The following is an 18,625-nucleotide window of genomic DNA, read 5'->3' as shown; positions in this document are numbered from 1 at the left end:
ACTGGTGCAATATCTGAGCCTCCATCAAGCACCGTTTGACCTGCCTGGGAGATTCCCAAGCTGCTTTTTCATATGAAAGGCCGGTCTTGGCTCATGTTTCACAACTTCCCAAATTCCATCAAGTGAGCAACAGTTGGCTTCAGTGAGTCCCAGACCAGCACTAGGGGCAGCCGATTTATTTATTATATTTTATTTTTAAAATATATTTTATTGATTATGCCATTACAGTTGTCCCATTCCCCCCCTTATTCCCCTCCACCCTGCACACATCCCCCCCTTTAGTTTATGTCCATGTGTCACGAGTTCTTTAGATTTTATATTTCCCATACTATTCTTGCCCTCCTCCCTGTCTATTTTCTACCTACCATCTATGCTACTTATTCTCTGTACCTTCTCCCTCCTTCCCTTCCTCCCACTCCCCTGTTGCTAACCCTCCATATGATCTCCATTTCTACGGTTCTGCTCCTGATCTAGCTGTCCTCTTAGTTTGCTTTTGTTTTAGGTGTGGCTGTTAATAACTGTGAATTTTCTGTCCTTTCACTGTTCATATTTTTTATCTTCTTTTTCTTAGATAAGTCCCTTTAACATTTCATATAATAAGGGCTTGGTGATGACAAACTCCTTCAACTTGACCTTATCTGAGAAGCATTTTATGTGCCCTTCTATTCTAAATGAGAGCTTTGCTGGATAGAGCAACCTTGGATGTAGGTCCTTGCCTTTCATGGCTTGGAATACTTCTTTCCAGCCCCTTCTTGCCTATAAGGTCTCTTGAGAAATCCGCTGACAGTCTGATGGGAAGTCCTTTGTAGGTGACTGTCCCTTTATCTCTTGCTGCTTCTAGGATTCTCTTCTTCATTTTTATCTTGGCTAGTGTAATTATGATGTGCCTTGGTGTGTTCCTTCTTGGGTCCAACTTCTTTGGGACTCTCTGAGCTTCCTGGATTCCCGGAAGTCTATTTCCTTTGCCGGATTGGGGAAGTTCTCCTTTACTATTTATTCAAATAAGTTTTCCACTTGTTGCTGTTGCTCTTTCCCTTCTGGTACCCCTATAATTAGGATATTGAAATGTTTAAAGATTCCCTGGAGGTTCATAAGCCTCTCCTCATTTTTTTGAATTCTTATTTCTTCATTCTTTTCTGTTTGGTCATTTTTTCCTTCCTTCTGGTCCATTTCATTGGTTTGAGTCCTAGTTTTCTTCCAATCACTATTGGTTCCCTGTGCATTTCCCTTCATTTCACTTAGTGTAGCCTTCATTTTTTCATCTAATTTGTGCCCAAAATCAACCAGTTCTGTGAGCATCCTGATCACCAGTATTTTGAACTGTGCATCTGATAGATTAGCTATCTCTTGGTCGCTTAGAAGTACTGGCTCTGGGGCTTTGAGCTGTTCTTCTTGAGCCATAATGTTTTGGTCTGATGGTGCCTATTATGTAGTGAGGGGTGGAGCCTTAGGTGTTCACCAGGGCAGGGTGACCTAGTTGCTGGGTTGTGACGCTGTATGTGGGGGTGGGGTCAGAGAGAGGCAATGGCATCTGTTCTGCTCTCTCTTGGATGTCAGTCCCCTCTGCTGCTTCCCACAAGCAAATTTGGCCCCTCTGGTGCTGTTTCCTGGGTGTGTGGGCTTGTGCACCCTCCAGGACCTTGTGGGTCTCTCCAATGAACTCTCCATGCCTGGGAGCCTCTCCTGGCACCTTGATCCCCGAAAATTTTTCCAATTGGTGCTTTTAGGCTTTAATTTCCATCGCTGGGGCCCTGGTTTGCGTGGTCTGTCTCCCTGCTCCCTCCTTTGCCTGGTTTATCTGAGTGTGAATGTGTGACCACGGTCAGCCAGCCACCTTACACCCTCACTGGGTCTGCCCATTGCCACCCCATGCCTGGGATCTGCCAAGTGCCTGGGTTGGTCTGGCCACTTTTTCCTGCATGACCCCTCTCCACCAGCTGCTGACTCCGCCCCTCTTACCAGTCTGGCCAAATGGTTTGTTGTTGTTGGACTTCCGTACAGTTCAATTTTATGTCTGTTTTGGTTGCATTTTTGTTACTAAATCTTTGCTGTCTTTAAACTTGGTTGTGCAAGAAGGCACAGTGTTTCCACCTACGCTTCCATCTTGGCCGGAAGTCGGGGCAGCCAATTTAGATTCACAGTTTGGCTTTGCCTGGGAATCTCCCAGGCCAGCACAAGTACCAGCCTTCTCAGATTGCTTTATAGCTCAGGCAGGGTGTCCCTGGTGAAACACAGGTGGGGCTGACCTTGGCTGGCACCACCCAGGGAAATCCCAGGGTCAGCACACCTTCTGGACAGCTGTAGCCCATGTCAGAGCACTACCATGCTGCCTCTGCATGGCTGATCCTCCACAGAGGGCAGAGGTTTGTGGTCAGTGGTCACAGCCAGTCCATGCAGATGACTGGCCTGGGTAAATCCCTCCCATTGATCTGCCAACAGCAACCAAGGCTCAATTACAAGAGGAGGGTGTACTCAGTCTACACAAAGGGTGTACCTCAGTACCCAACATGGGTGATAGGGGAGGCTGAGCCCCTGGACCCTATAGGATACCTACTACATTAGGGCACACTATCAAGACACAGAGTCAAAGCAGCTCTACCTAATATATAGAAAAAAAACACAGAGAGGTGGCCAAAATGAGGACTCAAAAAGAAACATGGCCTAAATGAAAGAACAGACCAAAACTCCAGAAAAAAGGCTAAATGAAATGGAGATAAGCAATCTATCAGATGCAGAGTTAAAAACACTCATTATAAGGATTCTCAAGGAACTTAATGAGGACCTCAACAGCATCAAGAAGATCCAGTCAGAAATGAAGGATTCACTAATTAAAGAACAATGTACTGGGAAACAACAGTAGAGTAGATGAAGCTGAGAATCAAATCAATGATTTGGAATGTAAGGAACCAAAAAACAAGCAATCAGAACAACAAGAAGGAAAAAGAATTTAAAAAATGAGGATAGTGTAAGTAGTTTCTGGGACGTCATGAAGAGGTCCAACATTCGGATCATAGGGTGCCAGAAGGAGAATAGAAAACAGCAAGAAACTGCAAATCTGTTTGAAAAAAATAGCAAAAGAAAACTCCCCTACTTTTGTGAAGGAAATAGGCATGCAAGTCCAGGAAGCACAGAGAGTCCCAAACCACATGGTACAAAGAGACCCACTCCAAGACACATTATAATTAAAATGCCAAATGTTTAAGATAAAGAAGGAACCTTAAAAGCAGCAAGGAAAAAGAAGTTAGTTACCTACAGGGGAGTTCCCATAAGACTATTAGCTGATTTCTCAAAAGAAACTTTGCAGGCCATAAAGGATTGGCAAGAAATATTCAAAGTCATGAAAAGCAGGGACCTACAACCAAGGTTGCTCTATTCATCAAAGCAATCATTTAGAATTGAAGGGCACATAAAGAGCTTCCCAGACAAGAGAAAACTAAAGGAATTCATCATCACCGAACCATTATTATATGAAATGTTGAAGGAACTTATTTAAGAAAAAGAAGATCAAAACTATGAATAATAAAATGACAAAAATATGTATCTCTCGACAACTGAATCCATATATCAAACTAAGCAAACAAGAAGAACAGAGACAGAATCATGGATACAGAGAATGTTTTAATTGTTGCCAGGTGGAAGGGGGGTGAGGGAGAATGGGTGAAGATCTGAGGGGATTAAGAAGTACAAATAGGTAGTTATAGAATAGCCATGGGGATGTACAATACAGTGTAGGAAATGGAGTAGCCGAAGAACTTACTATACGCATGACTCATGGACACGGACAATGGTGGGGGGATTTCCTGAGGGAGTGGCAGGTGCTGTGTGGAGGAGGGAAAAGGGGGAAAAATCAGGACAACGGTAATAGCATAATCAATGAAATATAATTAAAAAATAAAAATGGTTTGTACAAAAAAAGGTATGTATTTAATTATCTCATTTAACAAGAGGTTATAGGTAAGTGGTTTCAGGGCTTGCTTTTTTGCAATGAGGTTTCTTAAAAAAAATTGTGGTGAAATATACACAACCAGATTCACCATTTTAATATTTAATGTACAGTTTAATGGGATTAAGTGCATTCACAGTGGTGTAAAACTATCACCACTATCCATCTCTGGAATCTTTTCATCATCCCCAGCTGAATTCTGTATTCTTTAATCGATAACTCCCCATTGCCTCCCCACCTCAACCCCCTGGTAACCTCTACTTTACTTTCTGTCTCTATCAATTTAACTCTGCTAGGTACTTCATATAAGTTTAATCATATAGTATTTGTGTCTGGCTTATTTCCCCTAGGACAATATTTTCTAGGCTTACTCATATTATAGCATATATTAGAAATTTGCTCCTTTTTAAGAGTGAATAGTGTTCCATTGTATGAATACACTATGTTTTGTTTATCCCGTCATCCACTGATGGACATTTGGGTTGTTTCCATCTTCTGGCTATTGCTGGAATAATGCTGCTATGGACACCAGTGTACAAGTATCCAGTTGAATCTTTGCTTTTAGTACTCTGGCTATAACCCAGAATCAGAATTACTGAATCGTATTGTAATTCTAGGTTTAATGCTTCTGAGGGACCACCACACTGTTTTCCATAGTGGCTGCACTATCTTACATTCTCACCAGCAGTGCACAAGCACCCAGTGTCTTTTTGTATGTGTTCTTTGGAGGTATGTCTGTTCTCTAAATACTTTGCCCATTTTTGAATAAGGCCTTTTTTTTTTGCTATTGAATTGAAGGAATTCTTTATATATTTGGGATATTAACCTCTTGTAAGATCTATGATTTGCAAATATTTTCTCCCCTTGTGTGGTTTAACCTTTTACTCTGTTAAAAGTGTCCTTTGATGCACAAAAATTTTTAACTTTGATGAAGACCAAGTTGTCTATTTTTTCTTTTGTTGCCTGTTTTTTTGGTGTCATATCCAAGACATTATTGCCAAATCCAATATTGTGAAGATTTTACCCCCTTGTTTTCTTCTAAGAGTTGTAGACTTTTGTTCTTATGTTTAGTCTTCAATCTCTTTTGAGTTAATTTTTGTATATAATGTAAGATAAGGGACCAGTTTTCTTCTTGTGCTTGTTTAGATTTATTTCTGGGCTTTTTATTTTTAAGTTCTTTTTATCCTCTGCCTTCATCAGCCCAATCATGTTAGGCTTTTTGCCTCATTGTCACAAAATTGATGCCTCAGTACCCTATATCATATCCTACATCCACATTCAAACACAATACTCAAGGATGTGGGGGTATGTGTTCCTCTCTTTTTTAATCAGGAATATTTCTCAGGAGTTCCCTGGCCCCAGCAAACTCCTCTTATACAATGTCTTGCAGAAGCCAGTTTGTACCTGCTTAGGAAAACAGATTATTATATTTCCCAGAATTTTGTGAGCTGGTTGTTAAACACCACCACCCTTGAAATTGCTGTGGCAGGAGCATTTATAACACGGAACTCAGTAAATGCCATGTGCAAGACATTTTTTCCCCTAGGAAAAATTGTCTTGGTTTACCAGCACACACTTGCCTGTAAATCTTCCTAGTCAGAACTGGAGAATATGGCCACTCCTACCTCAAAGAAGTCATAGAGGTATATATCATTTTCAGTCTCTCTCAAGGGAAGCAGACTTGGCCAGCAAGCAAGGAAAGGGAGAGTTGGGGAAGTAACTGTGGCATTTGCCACTGATGGCTCCCAAGGCTGGGAACTTTTTGAACTCACTTAAAAGCATGTCTCTGAAATCTCTCTGAGGACACAGTGCTATGGGCTCAGTGACAGGATGGACAGAGCTCTCACAGATGACATAGTAACTACAGTGAGGGGTGAGGCTTCAAGGCAGGCTTTCTCAACCATACAATGGGGCCTGGTAAGGTGGAGGCCTCAGCAACTTCCTGTGACCTCAGTGGGGGCTGTCCTGACACAGAGACTGTGAAGAGCCAATAGACATGAGTCTTGGGTGCTGGCAGGAAGGAAGGAGCCCCATGGGGCTGCAACAGGGGTGGAGGTCTTAGATGGTGGTAGAAGTGTTCCCTGAAGAAGAGCCAACAAAGGAAGGCTTGCCCTCCTTTGCTAGGAATTCCTTGCTGATCAGGCCATGGGTGGCCATGATCCTGAGGAGTCCATGGCGAAACTTCTGACCAATGAAGGCATAGATGAGGGGATTGAGACAGCTGTGGAAGAAGCCCAGAATCTCGGTGGCATCCAGGGCTCGGCCAATGTCATTTCGGCGTTGACAGGTCTCCTCGATGACCCGAAGCCTCATGAGAGTGTCTGTCACCAGGACCAGATTGTAGGGCAGCCAGCAGAACAGGAAGACGAGCACGACAGCGAAGATGACCCGCATGGCCCGGTGCTTCTGGCCCATGTGGGCCTGAAACAGCGTGCTCAGGGTGAACCCGTAGCAGAACAGCATGACCAGCAGAGGCAAGAGGAAGCCAAAGGTCTGGGGCAGAATCCGCATCACCATGCGCCATTTTGTTGTGTTGACACCCAAATCCTCGTAACAGACTGGGCCTAAATTAGGTGGGTAGATGGTCCTGCGAAAGACAAAAATGGGCAAGGACAGGATCAGAGATAGTGTCCAGATGCCTAAGCATATGAACTTGACCCAGTGCCGCTTCTGAGTCAGTGTGCGTGTGGCATGCACAATGGCCAGGTAGCGGTCCACGCTGATACAGGCCAGCAGTAGAATACCACTGTAGAAGTTGACTTCCTTCAGGAGTGAGACCACCTTGCACATGATTGTGCCAAAGATCCAGCCCGTTGTCTTGGAGGCAGCCCAGATAGGCAAGGTCAGGGCGAAGAGCAGGTCAGCCAGGGCCAGGTTCAGCAGGTAGATGTCAGTGACAGAGCGGCTGACCCGGCTGTGTAAGATGACCAGCATCACCAGGGAGTTTCCCAGCAGGCTCAGCAGGAAGACCAGGGCATAGATGACAATCACAGCATACTTGTTGATATCCAGAGATTCTGGTCGGCATGGGGCAGTATCGGGAAGGGGGAACATGTCAGTGTAGTTGTAAGTGTAGTCCTCATCCCAGGTGAAATTTTCCCAGTACAAGTTTTCTGCATTGGAGTAATCCATTTCGAGGCCTAGAGAAGAGAGATGAGTGTTACTGCACCACAAAGTCTCCCCAGATTCCAGCCTTTCTGCCTTGGGTAGGATTTTTTGCATCAGCTTGTATGTTATGTGGAAGTAACTTTCCCTTCAGGGACTACTAGGGGCTCTAACTCTAATGTTATGAGGCACATTTAGTGATAAATTGTGTATTTCATGACAAGAGTATAGTTCCATTCAAAGTCAGAGAGAGGTTCTTAGCACTTTCCATGACATTAGCATCACTCAAATCACTGTGGAAACTTCCCTTTGGATAATCTCTACTGAACCTGTTGTCTCAGATACCTCAGTGGTGAGCATCCCTGACTGTTGAGGCTGAGTTTAATGTCAGACACATGAGGTGTTGTTCAGTTCTCAATATGGGGACTTAAGCAGGCAATCCAATGGACTTGGAGCCTCTAAAAAGATCAAGGTTTACTACTAAAGCTGAGAGCTTAATCCCTTTGTCCAGCTTTCTGTAGGTTACTTAAAAAAAGAAGTGTTCTTGAAAAAGTGAACAATAACAGTATAGAGTTTCAGGGTGCTCGAACTAGAAGAAAGTTTACCCAGCATTGTTTTTTTCGGAGGCAGGAAGACTTCTCTGAGAGTATTTGTGTGGTTTGAAAAACTATATTAAAAGTCATAAGCAGGTGGCTGACTGATTCTCCATCTGGGTGGGCAGGAATGTAACAGATTATCTTGGGAGCTCTGGGCAGTTATATACTGCCACGAGGGAGCCAGAGAAAGCCAAGATGCTTCCAGATAAGGAGAAGGGACAGCAGGAAGCAGAGAAGGCAGGTGGAGACATATTCTCCTTGTTTTGGTGGCTTCCCAGCCCTGGTGGGAACCCTTCTTGTCCTGCCAGTGCACACCTTCATCCCTTCCTGACTCCCCAGCACACCCAGGTAAACTTATGTCTGTTGATGCTGCCCTTGTTACAGGATTAGTGGGCAGCTTGCTTCTGGGGGAAGTTGCAGCCACTGAACTACTATCCCAATTTTCAAAGAATGAGTAGACTAAAGAAAACCAGCTGCAGAATTAGCTTCCTTTTGAACCACAAAATAAATCGCCATTGTGCCATTTCTTTATCATAAGGTATGAGCATCCTGTGACCATATGCAAGTCTGTAATCCACCTTCAAATGGAACCCAGTGTTAAAGAGAAAAATATAAAATAAAAGTCTCAGGAATTACTTCACACTCACTGGAATGCTCATAATAAAAAAAAAAGATGGACAATAACAATGTTGAGGAGGAATTTGTTCCCTTAAATACCCCTCTGATCATCTGTTTATCTCTGTGAGCAGATGATCAGAGATGCACTTAAGGGAACAAATGACCTAGGAGAAGACCCAGCTTTAAGAGAGAATGCCGATCATTGATGGGTACAGAGAGCTTGTGCCTGCAGAGAGGAGAACCCCACATCTGTGAGCATCAGCTGTGAGAAGACAGGGCTGGGGAAGTTGCAGAAAATTCCTATGAGAAGAGGCAGCAGCAGGCAATCCTGCTCTACAGATAAGCGCTCATTCTGGATAGTCCAGTGCTCATCTGTGCTGGGGTCAGATGGCAGGTATATGGGTGAGTTCCATTCCCATGCAAGTCAGGACAGAAGTAGAGAACTCAGAAAAGGGAACTAGGCCTCCAGGCTAGAGCAATGACCTCCAGCCACTGGCTGGGAAGGGGGTATAGCGGGAGTGGTAGGGGGAATGTTCTGTTGTTTGTTTTTTAACCAATCTCTAGAGGTGATGATTTGGCAGTGAAAGGAAGAAACTAAGGAAAGGAAGATAGGAAGACAACACTCTGAGATCTACTTTGTGACTCACAGGTACATGGTCTCCCTTGATGGTTACAGATAGATATGATGGAGTTCCAGTGTACCGGTGAGAAGACAGACACAGCGAGGCTCAGAAACCAGTCTGTATCACAGAGCCTAGAAGTGCTACAGCCAAAATCCCAAATAGTGTGGATGGACCCAGAGGCTATCTTCAGTCTTCAAACCTGCTCCTTAAGAACAATCACACCTCTGAACTTTAGGCTCAGAGCAGGCCAAGTGCAACTGTCTTCATTCACTCAAATCCATGTTTATCCGATACCAGCCCTCGCCACCATGTCCCCTAAGGTTCTACCTCAACAAGATCGAAGTTGTGTACTGGAGGCTCACCAATGGGGAAGTCAACGCCACCACTGCCTTTGACCCCAACATCAGCCTCCAGGGTCTGTCCCCAAAAGAGTTTGGTTTTGACATTGACAAGGAAAAAGGTGATAGGAAGGGTCTGAGGATCACAGTGAAACTAACCATTCAGAACACACAGGCCCAGTTTAAGGCGGTCTCGCTGCCTCTGCCCTTACCATCAGCGTCCTCTGGAAATCACCAAGAGACAGAAGAAAACAGCAAAACCTTGAGCACTATGGAAATATCACTTGTGATGGGATTGTCAGTATCGGCTGACAGATACGAAACCAATCTTTAGCTACAGAATTTTCTGGAACCATTAAAGAGATCCTGGGGACTGCCCAGTCTGTGACCTGGCATGTTGATGGCTGTTACCCTTACACATGATAGATGACATCAGCAGTGGTGGAATGCCCAGCTAGTTAAGAACTACAACCAAAAAAAAAAAAATCTCAGAACTCATGCATTAACTATATTGGTAAGGTAAATTCTTGAGTTACCATGAAGGCATCCTGTGTAGCTCAGTCCCATTGTTTGATGTGCTATGCATTGCTTCTTGGCTGTTCCTTAAGCCCAGAATGAAAGAAAGAGCCCTTTCAGGAATGGTAAACCAAAATTCCGTGGACTGGCTGGCCCCCACTGACCACCCAGGCATATCCTCAGTGACCCAGCAGAAGATTCCCTCATCCAGTAAAATTGCCAGCCCCTTAATGACTCATAGTAGACTGGAAAAAACAGGGATGGGATGATTCTAGTTTATTTCATGAAAATGCTATAAGATTCCAAACACGTAAGGCAATCTTTTCCACAACAATAACAACAAAAACCAGTCATTTTAATACAGTTCCAGTATTTTTCTCTCTTTGAATACCATTCACACATATTTGCATTTAATATATGGGAGGAGGCACTCCACAGTGTCTGGTCCTTTCTCACACCTAACTTTGGCCGCAGCATGGAGAGCTGGCTGAGTTGGGAACGGAAGGGGGTGGGCATTGAGTTGCCCTGAGTGGCTTTTGGAGACAGGTGTAGGGGAGAAGGGCAGAAGCTCTGTTTTTGAAGATAGGAAGGTGTAAAGAGAAAGAATGAAGAGACCTAGGGGTGTGGGTGAGGCCCACCAGAGGTGGGAAAGATGCCTGGAATTAAATGGTGTCAAGGAAGACAGAGAACGGGGATGGTCTGAGTGGCGAGAGGGGTGAGTGTTTCAAGACTTACCAGGACTCTGGGCTTTTCACCTGTAGGATACCTCCAGGAGCGCAGATGTGCCTGACTGCAAGGGTGGTGGTGATGAGAACAGAGTGGAGGAAGTGAGTGGTGGATTAGATTGCTCAATTTGGGGTGGAGTCACTGCCTGTGCTGGATGCTCTAGATAACTTGAATAATTAATTCCAAGGTCAGCTCTTTGATCACCTGATATTTTATGGACTGGTAAGGTTCATACTGGGAAAGGACCTGTGGCATTTTCTAGCCAACCTTTGCGTTTCACAGATAAGGACACTGAGGCTTATACAAAGGAAGTGATTTGCACAGGGCCGCTGAGATTTCTGTCTTCTTTGCTCCGATCTCAGTAGCCCTTGCCCTGTCTGACTCTCTCCACACTCTAGATGCTTCAGGCTTCCCAGGGCTAACTATCTCTCTTGAACATCTTTCATACCTGAAAGGGGAACAACTCATTAAGACAATGGAGATAAAACTTAAGCTTCTGGACAGTCTGGTAGCTTTCTTTCTTGGACCTAATGCCTCTGGTCTTTACTCCACCCATCCCAGGAACAGTTAAAACCTCACAGATTCCCTCTCTATGCTGCCCTCCCATTTCACCTCTCCTTGTCTTTCACCTCACTCCCCAAACATCTGCCTTGACCATGAGGACCTCATAGGGCACTTCTCTTTTTTCTTGGCTTGTGCCCTTGGGATTGGGTCTGCTGTGGTTACCACCTTTGGAGCCAAGACCATCTAATTTGGAAAGAAAGCTTTCAGGTACAACTTAAAACCCTACCCAAGTCTGAACACATTTTTATAAACAGTGTTGACTGACACTACAAATGTAGATTGTCACCTTTGCTATTGATTGCAATTGAAAGGATAAACACAGGAAGAGCAATGAAGACAAATTCACGTCTCCCTCCTAAGCCCCTACCTAGCAACTCAATCCCTCCACTCAGAGCCTGTGGCCAGCTCACCTAAGCTGCCTACCCCAAGGAAAGAACCTCTGAGTCCAACTGTTCAGCAAACACTCCTTGTCACCTCTCTCTTTCCAGCCAGAGGCCCTTAGATGCTCAGAGAGGCGGGTGGGAGTGGCAGTTAAGAACCCTGAGCAACTCTCAGTTTACTCAGCCATAAAATGAAGCTGACAATAAAATGAGATTACCCAAAACGTTGCCCTAACTGGTGTAGCTCAGTGGATTGAGCGCGGGGCCTGTGAACCACATGATCGCGGTTCGATTCCCAGTCAGGGCACATGCCTGGGTTGCAGGCCGGTTCCCGATTCCCGGCAGCGGACGCATGAGAGGCAACCATACATTGATATTTCTCTCCCTCTCTCCTTTCCTTCCCCTCTAAAGATAAATAAAAAAAATCTTAAAATAAAAAAATAAAAAATATATATAAAAAATAAAAATAAAAAATATAATGAGATTACCCAAAACGTAGTTAAAACACATAGAAAGCATGGTGTTTGCTTTGATTATTGTGATCATTGTTAATGAAATAGTTTGTCAGCTAATAGCATGCTGCCTCTCCTGACATCCCCAAGCGAGAGAAAGCAGTGAGTCTGCTGTCTAGACTGACTCCATGGACATTCTAACTCGCTCTGACCCGGATGACAGCAGTCACACCAGCTGCGCTGTTGAGTGCCTACGAGGGTCTAGCTTCTGGGAAAAGTGCTTTTCAGAGTCTGTATCATTTACTCCTTACAGAAAAAAATGCACTTACTCCTCACAACAAAATGCACTTTCTGAATGAGGAAACTAAGATTCTAGGAGTTAAGCAACTTACCTAGAATGACGCAGATGAACTGGGTAGTTTTAAAACTTTTTTTTTTTACCTGACCTCAAATCTTGTATTTTGTCCACTTTCACAAGGGGATGGATGCCAGCCTGAGTTTTCTGAACTTCGTTAGGATTTACTCTTTCCCAGACAACTGAGTACAAAAGGTATAGAACAGAGAGCCCAGATCTGACATTTCTCAACTCACCCACTTCTTGATTTTCATTAGGTTGATTTCATTTCCACTGACCTCACCACATGCATGTTGACCGATGGTGAGGTGAATAAAGAACTAGCTCCCAATCCTGGTTCTGCTCTTAATGATTAGTGTGAGCTTGGATAAGCCTCTTGTCTCTGAGCCTCAATGTTGTGCATTGAAAAAATAAGGAGACTGTGATGGGGGAACTCAGGAGTTGAAAATGTTTTAGCTCCTCGTTGGAGTTAATAGGCTTGGTAAATAATGCTTGTAGAAACCTATTGTTCCAGGAACTGAAACTCATGACCAGACCTACCCTGACTCCAGGAGACCCACAGCAGTTCAACCTTTGTGCAGGACTGCGAGCGATCAAGATGGTATCTGAGCCATTGTGTGGCCGGGAGAGAACGTCCACCACCCAGGACACAGATAAAGAATCACCAGTCAGCAGATGAGAGGGTGCTAGGAAAATCGCCAGACTGCAACTTTTATCTGATTGACCTTTTTCTCTGAATTCCAAACCCCTTACCTACTTTTTTTCTGAACTCCAAACCTCTTACCTACACTCTCCTAAGGTCGCCTTGAGATGAGACATAAGATGATTTTTAGGGTACATAATGTGTCGTCTTCTCAGATTGCTGGTCACTTAAATAAAGCGCCCATATAGATTCAATCTTTGTCTCTACTAATTGGTTCTCATAGTGACAGGCAGCACAAAAGCTGACTTTTCCATTTTCAATTGTTCCAGATCTATACTGTCTAATATGATAGCTACTAGCCGCGTGTGGCTACTTAAGTTTAAATTAATTATAATAAAAACTTTAGTTCCTCAGTCCTATCAGCTGTATTTCAAGGGCTCCATAGCCACACATGACTAGTGGCTGTCATGTTGGGTAGTGCAGATATAGAATCCTTGTGTTATTGAAGGAAGTTCTTTTGTGCTGTCCTATTCAGGTGCCGGCAGTTACCTTTAGCTCTAAGAGTCTGCCTGTCATCACCTCAGTTCTCAGAGGACTCAGACTGAACTCTCCAAGTTCCTTCCATCAGGAATATGTCCCAAGCAGTTCTAAGACCGAAGAGCTCACCTACCTGCTGGTGCTGCTACAGCTGCTGTTATTACTGAAGTGGCCTCTGACACTTCCGCTGTGACTCAGGGCTTGGGAGCAGTCAGGGCTGTTGGACAGGAAGAAAGTGAACCAGACTTTATAGGGAAACTTCTGAGCCAGAGTTGCCCAAGGGGAAATCCAAGAGACTCAGTAGGGGAGATGTTCCCACAGAGGAGCAAAAAGGTCTGTCCTAGGACCCAGACTCCAGGCCAAGGAGACTCTGTATCAGCCCTGGGGATTTTCACGCCTTCCTGTCTAATGGCTCCTGGAGGAGACTGCTAGTCTGAAGGTGGAAGTTTGCCTAGTCCCTCTGCGTCTCTGAGAGCTTTGAACCCTGACCTCCTTCTTTAAAAGGAACTTGTAGGCGACCCCAGCTGACAGACTTGCCTAAACTCACTTGTGCACTTTCTTCCTTCTTACTAGGGTCAGCATGACAAATGTCATGACAAATGTCCCTCCCGCCTCTTTCTGGTGATTTCCTGCACCTGGCTGTGGGACCCACTGCCTGATACAGACTTGAGGATCCTGCCTCCCGGCCCTTCCCCGTCAACCACCTTTCACTTCAGCCCCTGAACTTGCTTATATCCTTCTCTCCTTCCCCTGTCCTAGGTTCCATTTAGCTACCACTCCCCTGTGCCCTCCTTGTCATATGCAAACTCTTTGACAAAGCAGCTGTTTCTGCTTTGCCAGCTCTTGTTCACCGTTTAACCCACGGCCACTAGCTTCCTTCCTACTGTTCTGCTGAAACAGCTTTTGCTGGGTTACCAGTGACCTCCGGTTTACTAAATCCAGAAAGTAAAACTGCCGTAATGTTCCAAAAATAAAGCCTGCGTATTGTCATGAATATAAGTGAAACAAAAGCCTATAAAGTAAAACTTGAAAGATTCTCTTCCATTCCTCTGTTCACTTACACCTGTCTTTCCCCAGACTTCCCCTGTGCATATACAAACACGTTTTCTTTCCTTCCTTAATAAAAATATACCATATTTTACTAGTTATATTTTCTGCACCATAACAATTTATTTTCTGCATCTTACCATGGACTTATTCCACATCAGTACATAGAGATCATCTCACTTTAAAAAAAATTTGAATTTATTGGGGTGACACTTGTTTGCAAAACAATGCAAGTTCCAAGTGTGCAATAAAACATCCTCTGTACATTACATCATGCGCCCGTCACCCCAAGCAAAGTCTCTTTCCATCCCCATTTTTCTCCCTTTGCCCACTTCCACCTGCCCCTCACCCCCTTCCCCTCCGGCCATCACCACACTGTTGTCTGCGCCTATGTGTTATGTACGTACGTTTTTTGACTAATCCCTTCATCTTCTTTTATCCGGTCCCCCTACCTTGCTCCCTTCTGACAGCTGTTGGTCTGCTTCATGTGTCCATGCCTCTGTTTCTATTTCGTTCGTCAGTTTAATTAGTTCATTAGAGTCCACATCTACGTGAGATCATATGGTATTTGTCTGGCTCTGACTGGCTTATTTCACTTTATCTTACTCTTTTTTTAAACCACTGAATTTTTTTTTAATTTTTAAAGATTTTATTTATTTATGTATCTTTAGAGGGGAAGGAGAGAGGGAGAGATACATCAATGTATGGTTGCCTTTTGTGCATCCCCTGCTGGGAGTTGGCCTGCAGGGAACCAGCCTGCAACCCAGGCATGTGCCCTGACTGGGAATCGAACCGCCATCCTCTGGTTTGCAGGCCTGTGCTCAATCCACTGAGCTACACCAGCCAGGATTTGTCTTACTCTTTTTAATGACATATTGGATCATGGCATGTATGTATCATGATTTCTTTGATAATTATCTTATAGATGGGCACTTATGTTCTTGCTATGAGCTTCTTTGGATGTAGGTCTTTGGAATGTGTCTAAGTGTTTCTGTAGCTTTATAATTTTTCAGGGTCATATCTGTGCATGTTTAAATTTTGATAGATATGACTATATGGCCCTTCAAAAAGATTGTGCCAGTTTATTCTATTACCACCAGTTTATGAAAGGGCCTGCCACCCTCTCCAGTCATATTATTCCATATTCATCAACTACAGTAAACTCTATATTTTCTCTCAGCCTGCTCTCTGCTTTCTAACTTTTATGTATGATGAAATGGTTACTGTTCAAGCCTTATGTGATCTGATCTCTGCATCATTTAATCCCACTGACCCCATTCTCTTCCCTCTCCTGAACCTCTCTTGGTCTCATTTGTTGCTTCATTTGTTGCTCAATTCATTCCTGAAATTGGATGTTGCCGGGGTTCTGTCTTTGTCCTCTTCTCTGCCTGCTCTCCCCAGGCCAGCCCACCTCCTTCCTTGGCTTTAGCGACCACCCAGTTCACCAGTGACTCCCATACCTATAGTTCCCAACTTCTCTTCTAAGTGCTCTCCTAAGATCAAACTCTTACATGCACTTACCTCGTGAAGTCTCCCTTGAGGCTCCGCAGATGCTGCGAACTCCCAGGCACTTCTCCTCCAGAGTGCCCTCTCTTCCTCCTGGCACACCCCCACCCTCCCCTCTCTCTTCCTGTCTACAAAACTCTCTCTTTAACATCTCTCTTCACCATGTTGCCGGGAGTTATCTCCTTTTCACCACCTTGTCTGACAGCCATAGGCAACGCTTTATTTTCTCCTCGAAGCTACTGCCAGGCGACAGCCGTGGATTCTAGAGTTGGGCTGTCTGAGTTAGGGTCCCAGCGATGTCACTTACTGGGTGTAGGTCTTGGGCAAGTTATTTAATCTCACTAGGTCTCAGTTTCATCACCTGTAACATTATGGGGACAATGAGGACACCTACTGTCATGTGGATTAAATGAGTCCACATTTGTAAAGCACTTAGAGTGGAGTTTGGCAGTGTTGGCTGGGCTGCTGCTACTGTTACTAGCACTGTTCTCCTAAATGCTTTCTGTCTCCAGTCTTCCCTCCACTCTGCCACCGAACAATCTCCCTAAAGCATCAACTGGATCACATTCCTTTCCTCTTACGACCCTTCAAGGACCCCCATTACCCTCAGCGTCAGCCTCCTGACTAACGCACCTACTGCTTTTCTATGCCTGACCCCTGTGCACTTCTCCACCTCGTTTCAGGCCACGCCTCTTTGAACCCTTAACTTCGGTCACAGGGAACCATGTGCACTTCCCCCAGGAACTGTTCTGGGTCCTCTTCAGGGCCTGGCATGCATTTCCTTCCGCCTGGCATGCTCTTTCCCACCTTCTTGGTCTGGCCACCTCTCCCATTTCCTTTCACATTCAGCCCAGTGGTCATCTCCATGGACTGCTGCCCCACACTCTCTGTACCCCTGGGCTTCCTCTATCATGTCTTCAGTTAAAGGGCTTTGTAATCGTCTGTTTGGCTGTTTCCTACTCATCACTGTGAGGTTTGTGAAAGCAGGTATTGTGTGTATGTGTGTGTATATATATATAAAATCTCTGTATCCCCAAACCAATCAGTGTTTGGCATATCCTAGGTGTGTAACACAATTTTCTTGAACACTGAATGAATTGACGAGAACTGATGTAAGTTGGAACATCCAAGTGATGTCTAATTAAAGAAATAATTGCCAGCCAAATTTTCCAGGGCACCCCCAGCCTCTGAGCACAGTATAGTCCCATCAATAGCAATAATCCAAATTGTACTGGCTCAGACCCCGGTGCTTGTACAGGGCTTTATCCCTTTGGAAAGTGCTCCCCAGGAACTTGGAGGAGGTTGTTGGGGGCATCTCCCACGTGCTTCTGAGTGCTGCTGTTCTAGATATGTGGCCTGGAGTCACTGCTGAGTGACTTGCAGCTTCACTTTCTGGGGTGGTTTTCTGCTGGAGTGTCCCCAAGTTCTAACAAGCTTTTGCAGTGTCTCTTTGGAGCTCTTGTGCTCTCCATTGGACTTGGTGGGGACTCTTTGAGGAGTGGTGTAAAGCTGGTTCCCAGCATTGTTCTTCCCTCCCAGCCAAGGGTACTTCTCCCCCTTTCATGGCCCTCAACTTCCTTCTGATGAGTTCTTGTCCAGTAGCATCTTGCTTCCTCTTTGAACATAGGCTTCTGTTAGGTTCCCTCTCCCCCTTCAGCTTATCAGGCAGGTCTCAACACCCTGCTGGAGTTTCTACTGAATACGATGCCTTCAGCTATGGTAAGAACCCTGCCCTAATAAAAGTATCAGAGCAAGTATGCCTTTCAGAAAGAGACTGCTGCCCTTCAAGGTGAGGTGTTGCTTTTACCCTAATTGCTCTGGGAGTCCCAGCTCTGCTACCGCCCCCGCCCCATGCCTGCTCCCTCCATTTCCCCTCCCCGCCCCACCCCACCACCCCCAGGCTGATGCTGCTAAGGAGAAGTTCTCACTAACTCTCCAGGGCAGGAACTGCTCTTGCAAAACTGTTGCTCCATGAGTGGCAATGGGATGCAACTCTAGGTGGTTCTGACCCCAAGAGGTGGTCCACGGGCTCTGGTTGGAGCCCAGAGTTGCCCAACCACTGCGGAGTTGCTGATGGTTACGTGAGGTGGGGGAACAGGGACAGTATGCATGCCTGCTTGGGGCCACAGAGTCTGCCCTAGAGCATAGGTATTAGGGCAGCAAATTGCCTTGTTATAGGGTGGGGCCCACATTTTTTTCATAAACACTGCAACTGGATGCCCAGTGAATGACACAATTTGCGTAAGGCTTCTTGGGCAGTCAGAGGATGTGAACTTTTACCATGGAGCTACACGAGTCCTCATCCACCGTCTTTATTCAAGCCTAGCTAAGCGAGCACTGCACAGAGAGTCACCTGGACTCAGCCCCTCCCACCAGGTGCTCACAACTTGGGACTGTTCAACTCACTATTGTGGCTGGAAGGGAAGGCCAGAGAGGCCCAACTTTGATGTCTGCGCCCCCTCTCCTGCCCACCAAGCCAGGTGCCCTGGGGAGCAACTGCGACTCTCTCACGCTGCTGGTGGGAGGGTACAACATACAGTCTACAGCCTCTATGGGAAATAACTCAGCAGTTTCTTAAACATATACCTGAACCGGGACCCGATCATTTCCTCCTCAGGTATTGACCCATGAGAAACACAGGCATATGTCTACACAAAGATTCATACACAGATGGTT

At 45.2% G+C, this 18,625-nt stretch overlaps 1 protein-coding gene across 5 annotated transcripts; it reads right to left on the bottom strand.

Moving 5' to 3' along the window:
* Positions 1-4,645: 4,645 nt before the first annotated feature.
* On the bottom strand, positions 4,646-16,092 carry CXCR2 (C-X-C motif chemokine receptor 2). Of its 5 annotated transcripts, none has more exons than XM_037029264.1 (3): positions 15,965-16,092; positions 13,530-13,613; positions 4,646-7,083 (listed from the first exon to the last, which is right to left on the bottom strand). In XM_037029264.1, exon 3 carries the CDS (start codon positions 7,073-7,075, stop codon positions 6,002-6,004), a length of 1,074 nt encoding a protein of 357 aa, XP_036885159.1. In that variant the 5' UTR covers positions 7,076-7,083; positions 13,530-13,613; positions 15,965-16,092; the 3' UTR covers positions 4,646-6,001. The 5 variants fall into 5 exon arrangements, with proteins under 5 accessions (XP_036885159.1, XP_036885160.1, XP_036885161.1 ...); XM_037029265.1 differs by lacking the exon at positions 15,965-16,092 and adding an exon at positions 14,063-14,192; XM_037029266.1 differs by lacking the exon at positions 15,965-16,092 and adding an exon at positions 10,475-10,632 and having other exon boundaries at positions 13,530-14,015.
* Between the last annotated feature and the right edge of the window lie 2,533 nt (positions 16,093-18,625).

Source organism: Sturnira hondurensis, unplaced genomic scaffold, assembly GCF_014824575.4.
Source record: "Sturnira hondurensis isolate 20B ecotype Veracruz unplaced genomic scaffold, ASM1482457v3 Scaffold0020237, whole genome shotgun sequence".
NCBI lineage: Eukaryota > Metazoa > Chordata > Mammalia > Chiroptera > Phyllostomidae > Sturnira > Sturnira hondurensis.
This window is presented reverse-complemented; position numbering and strand designations above follow the sequence as displayed.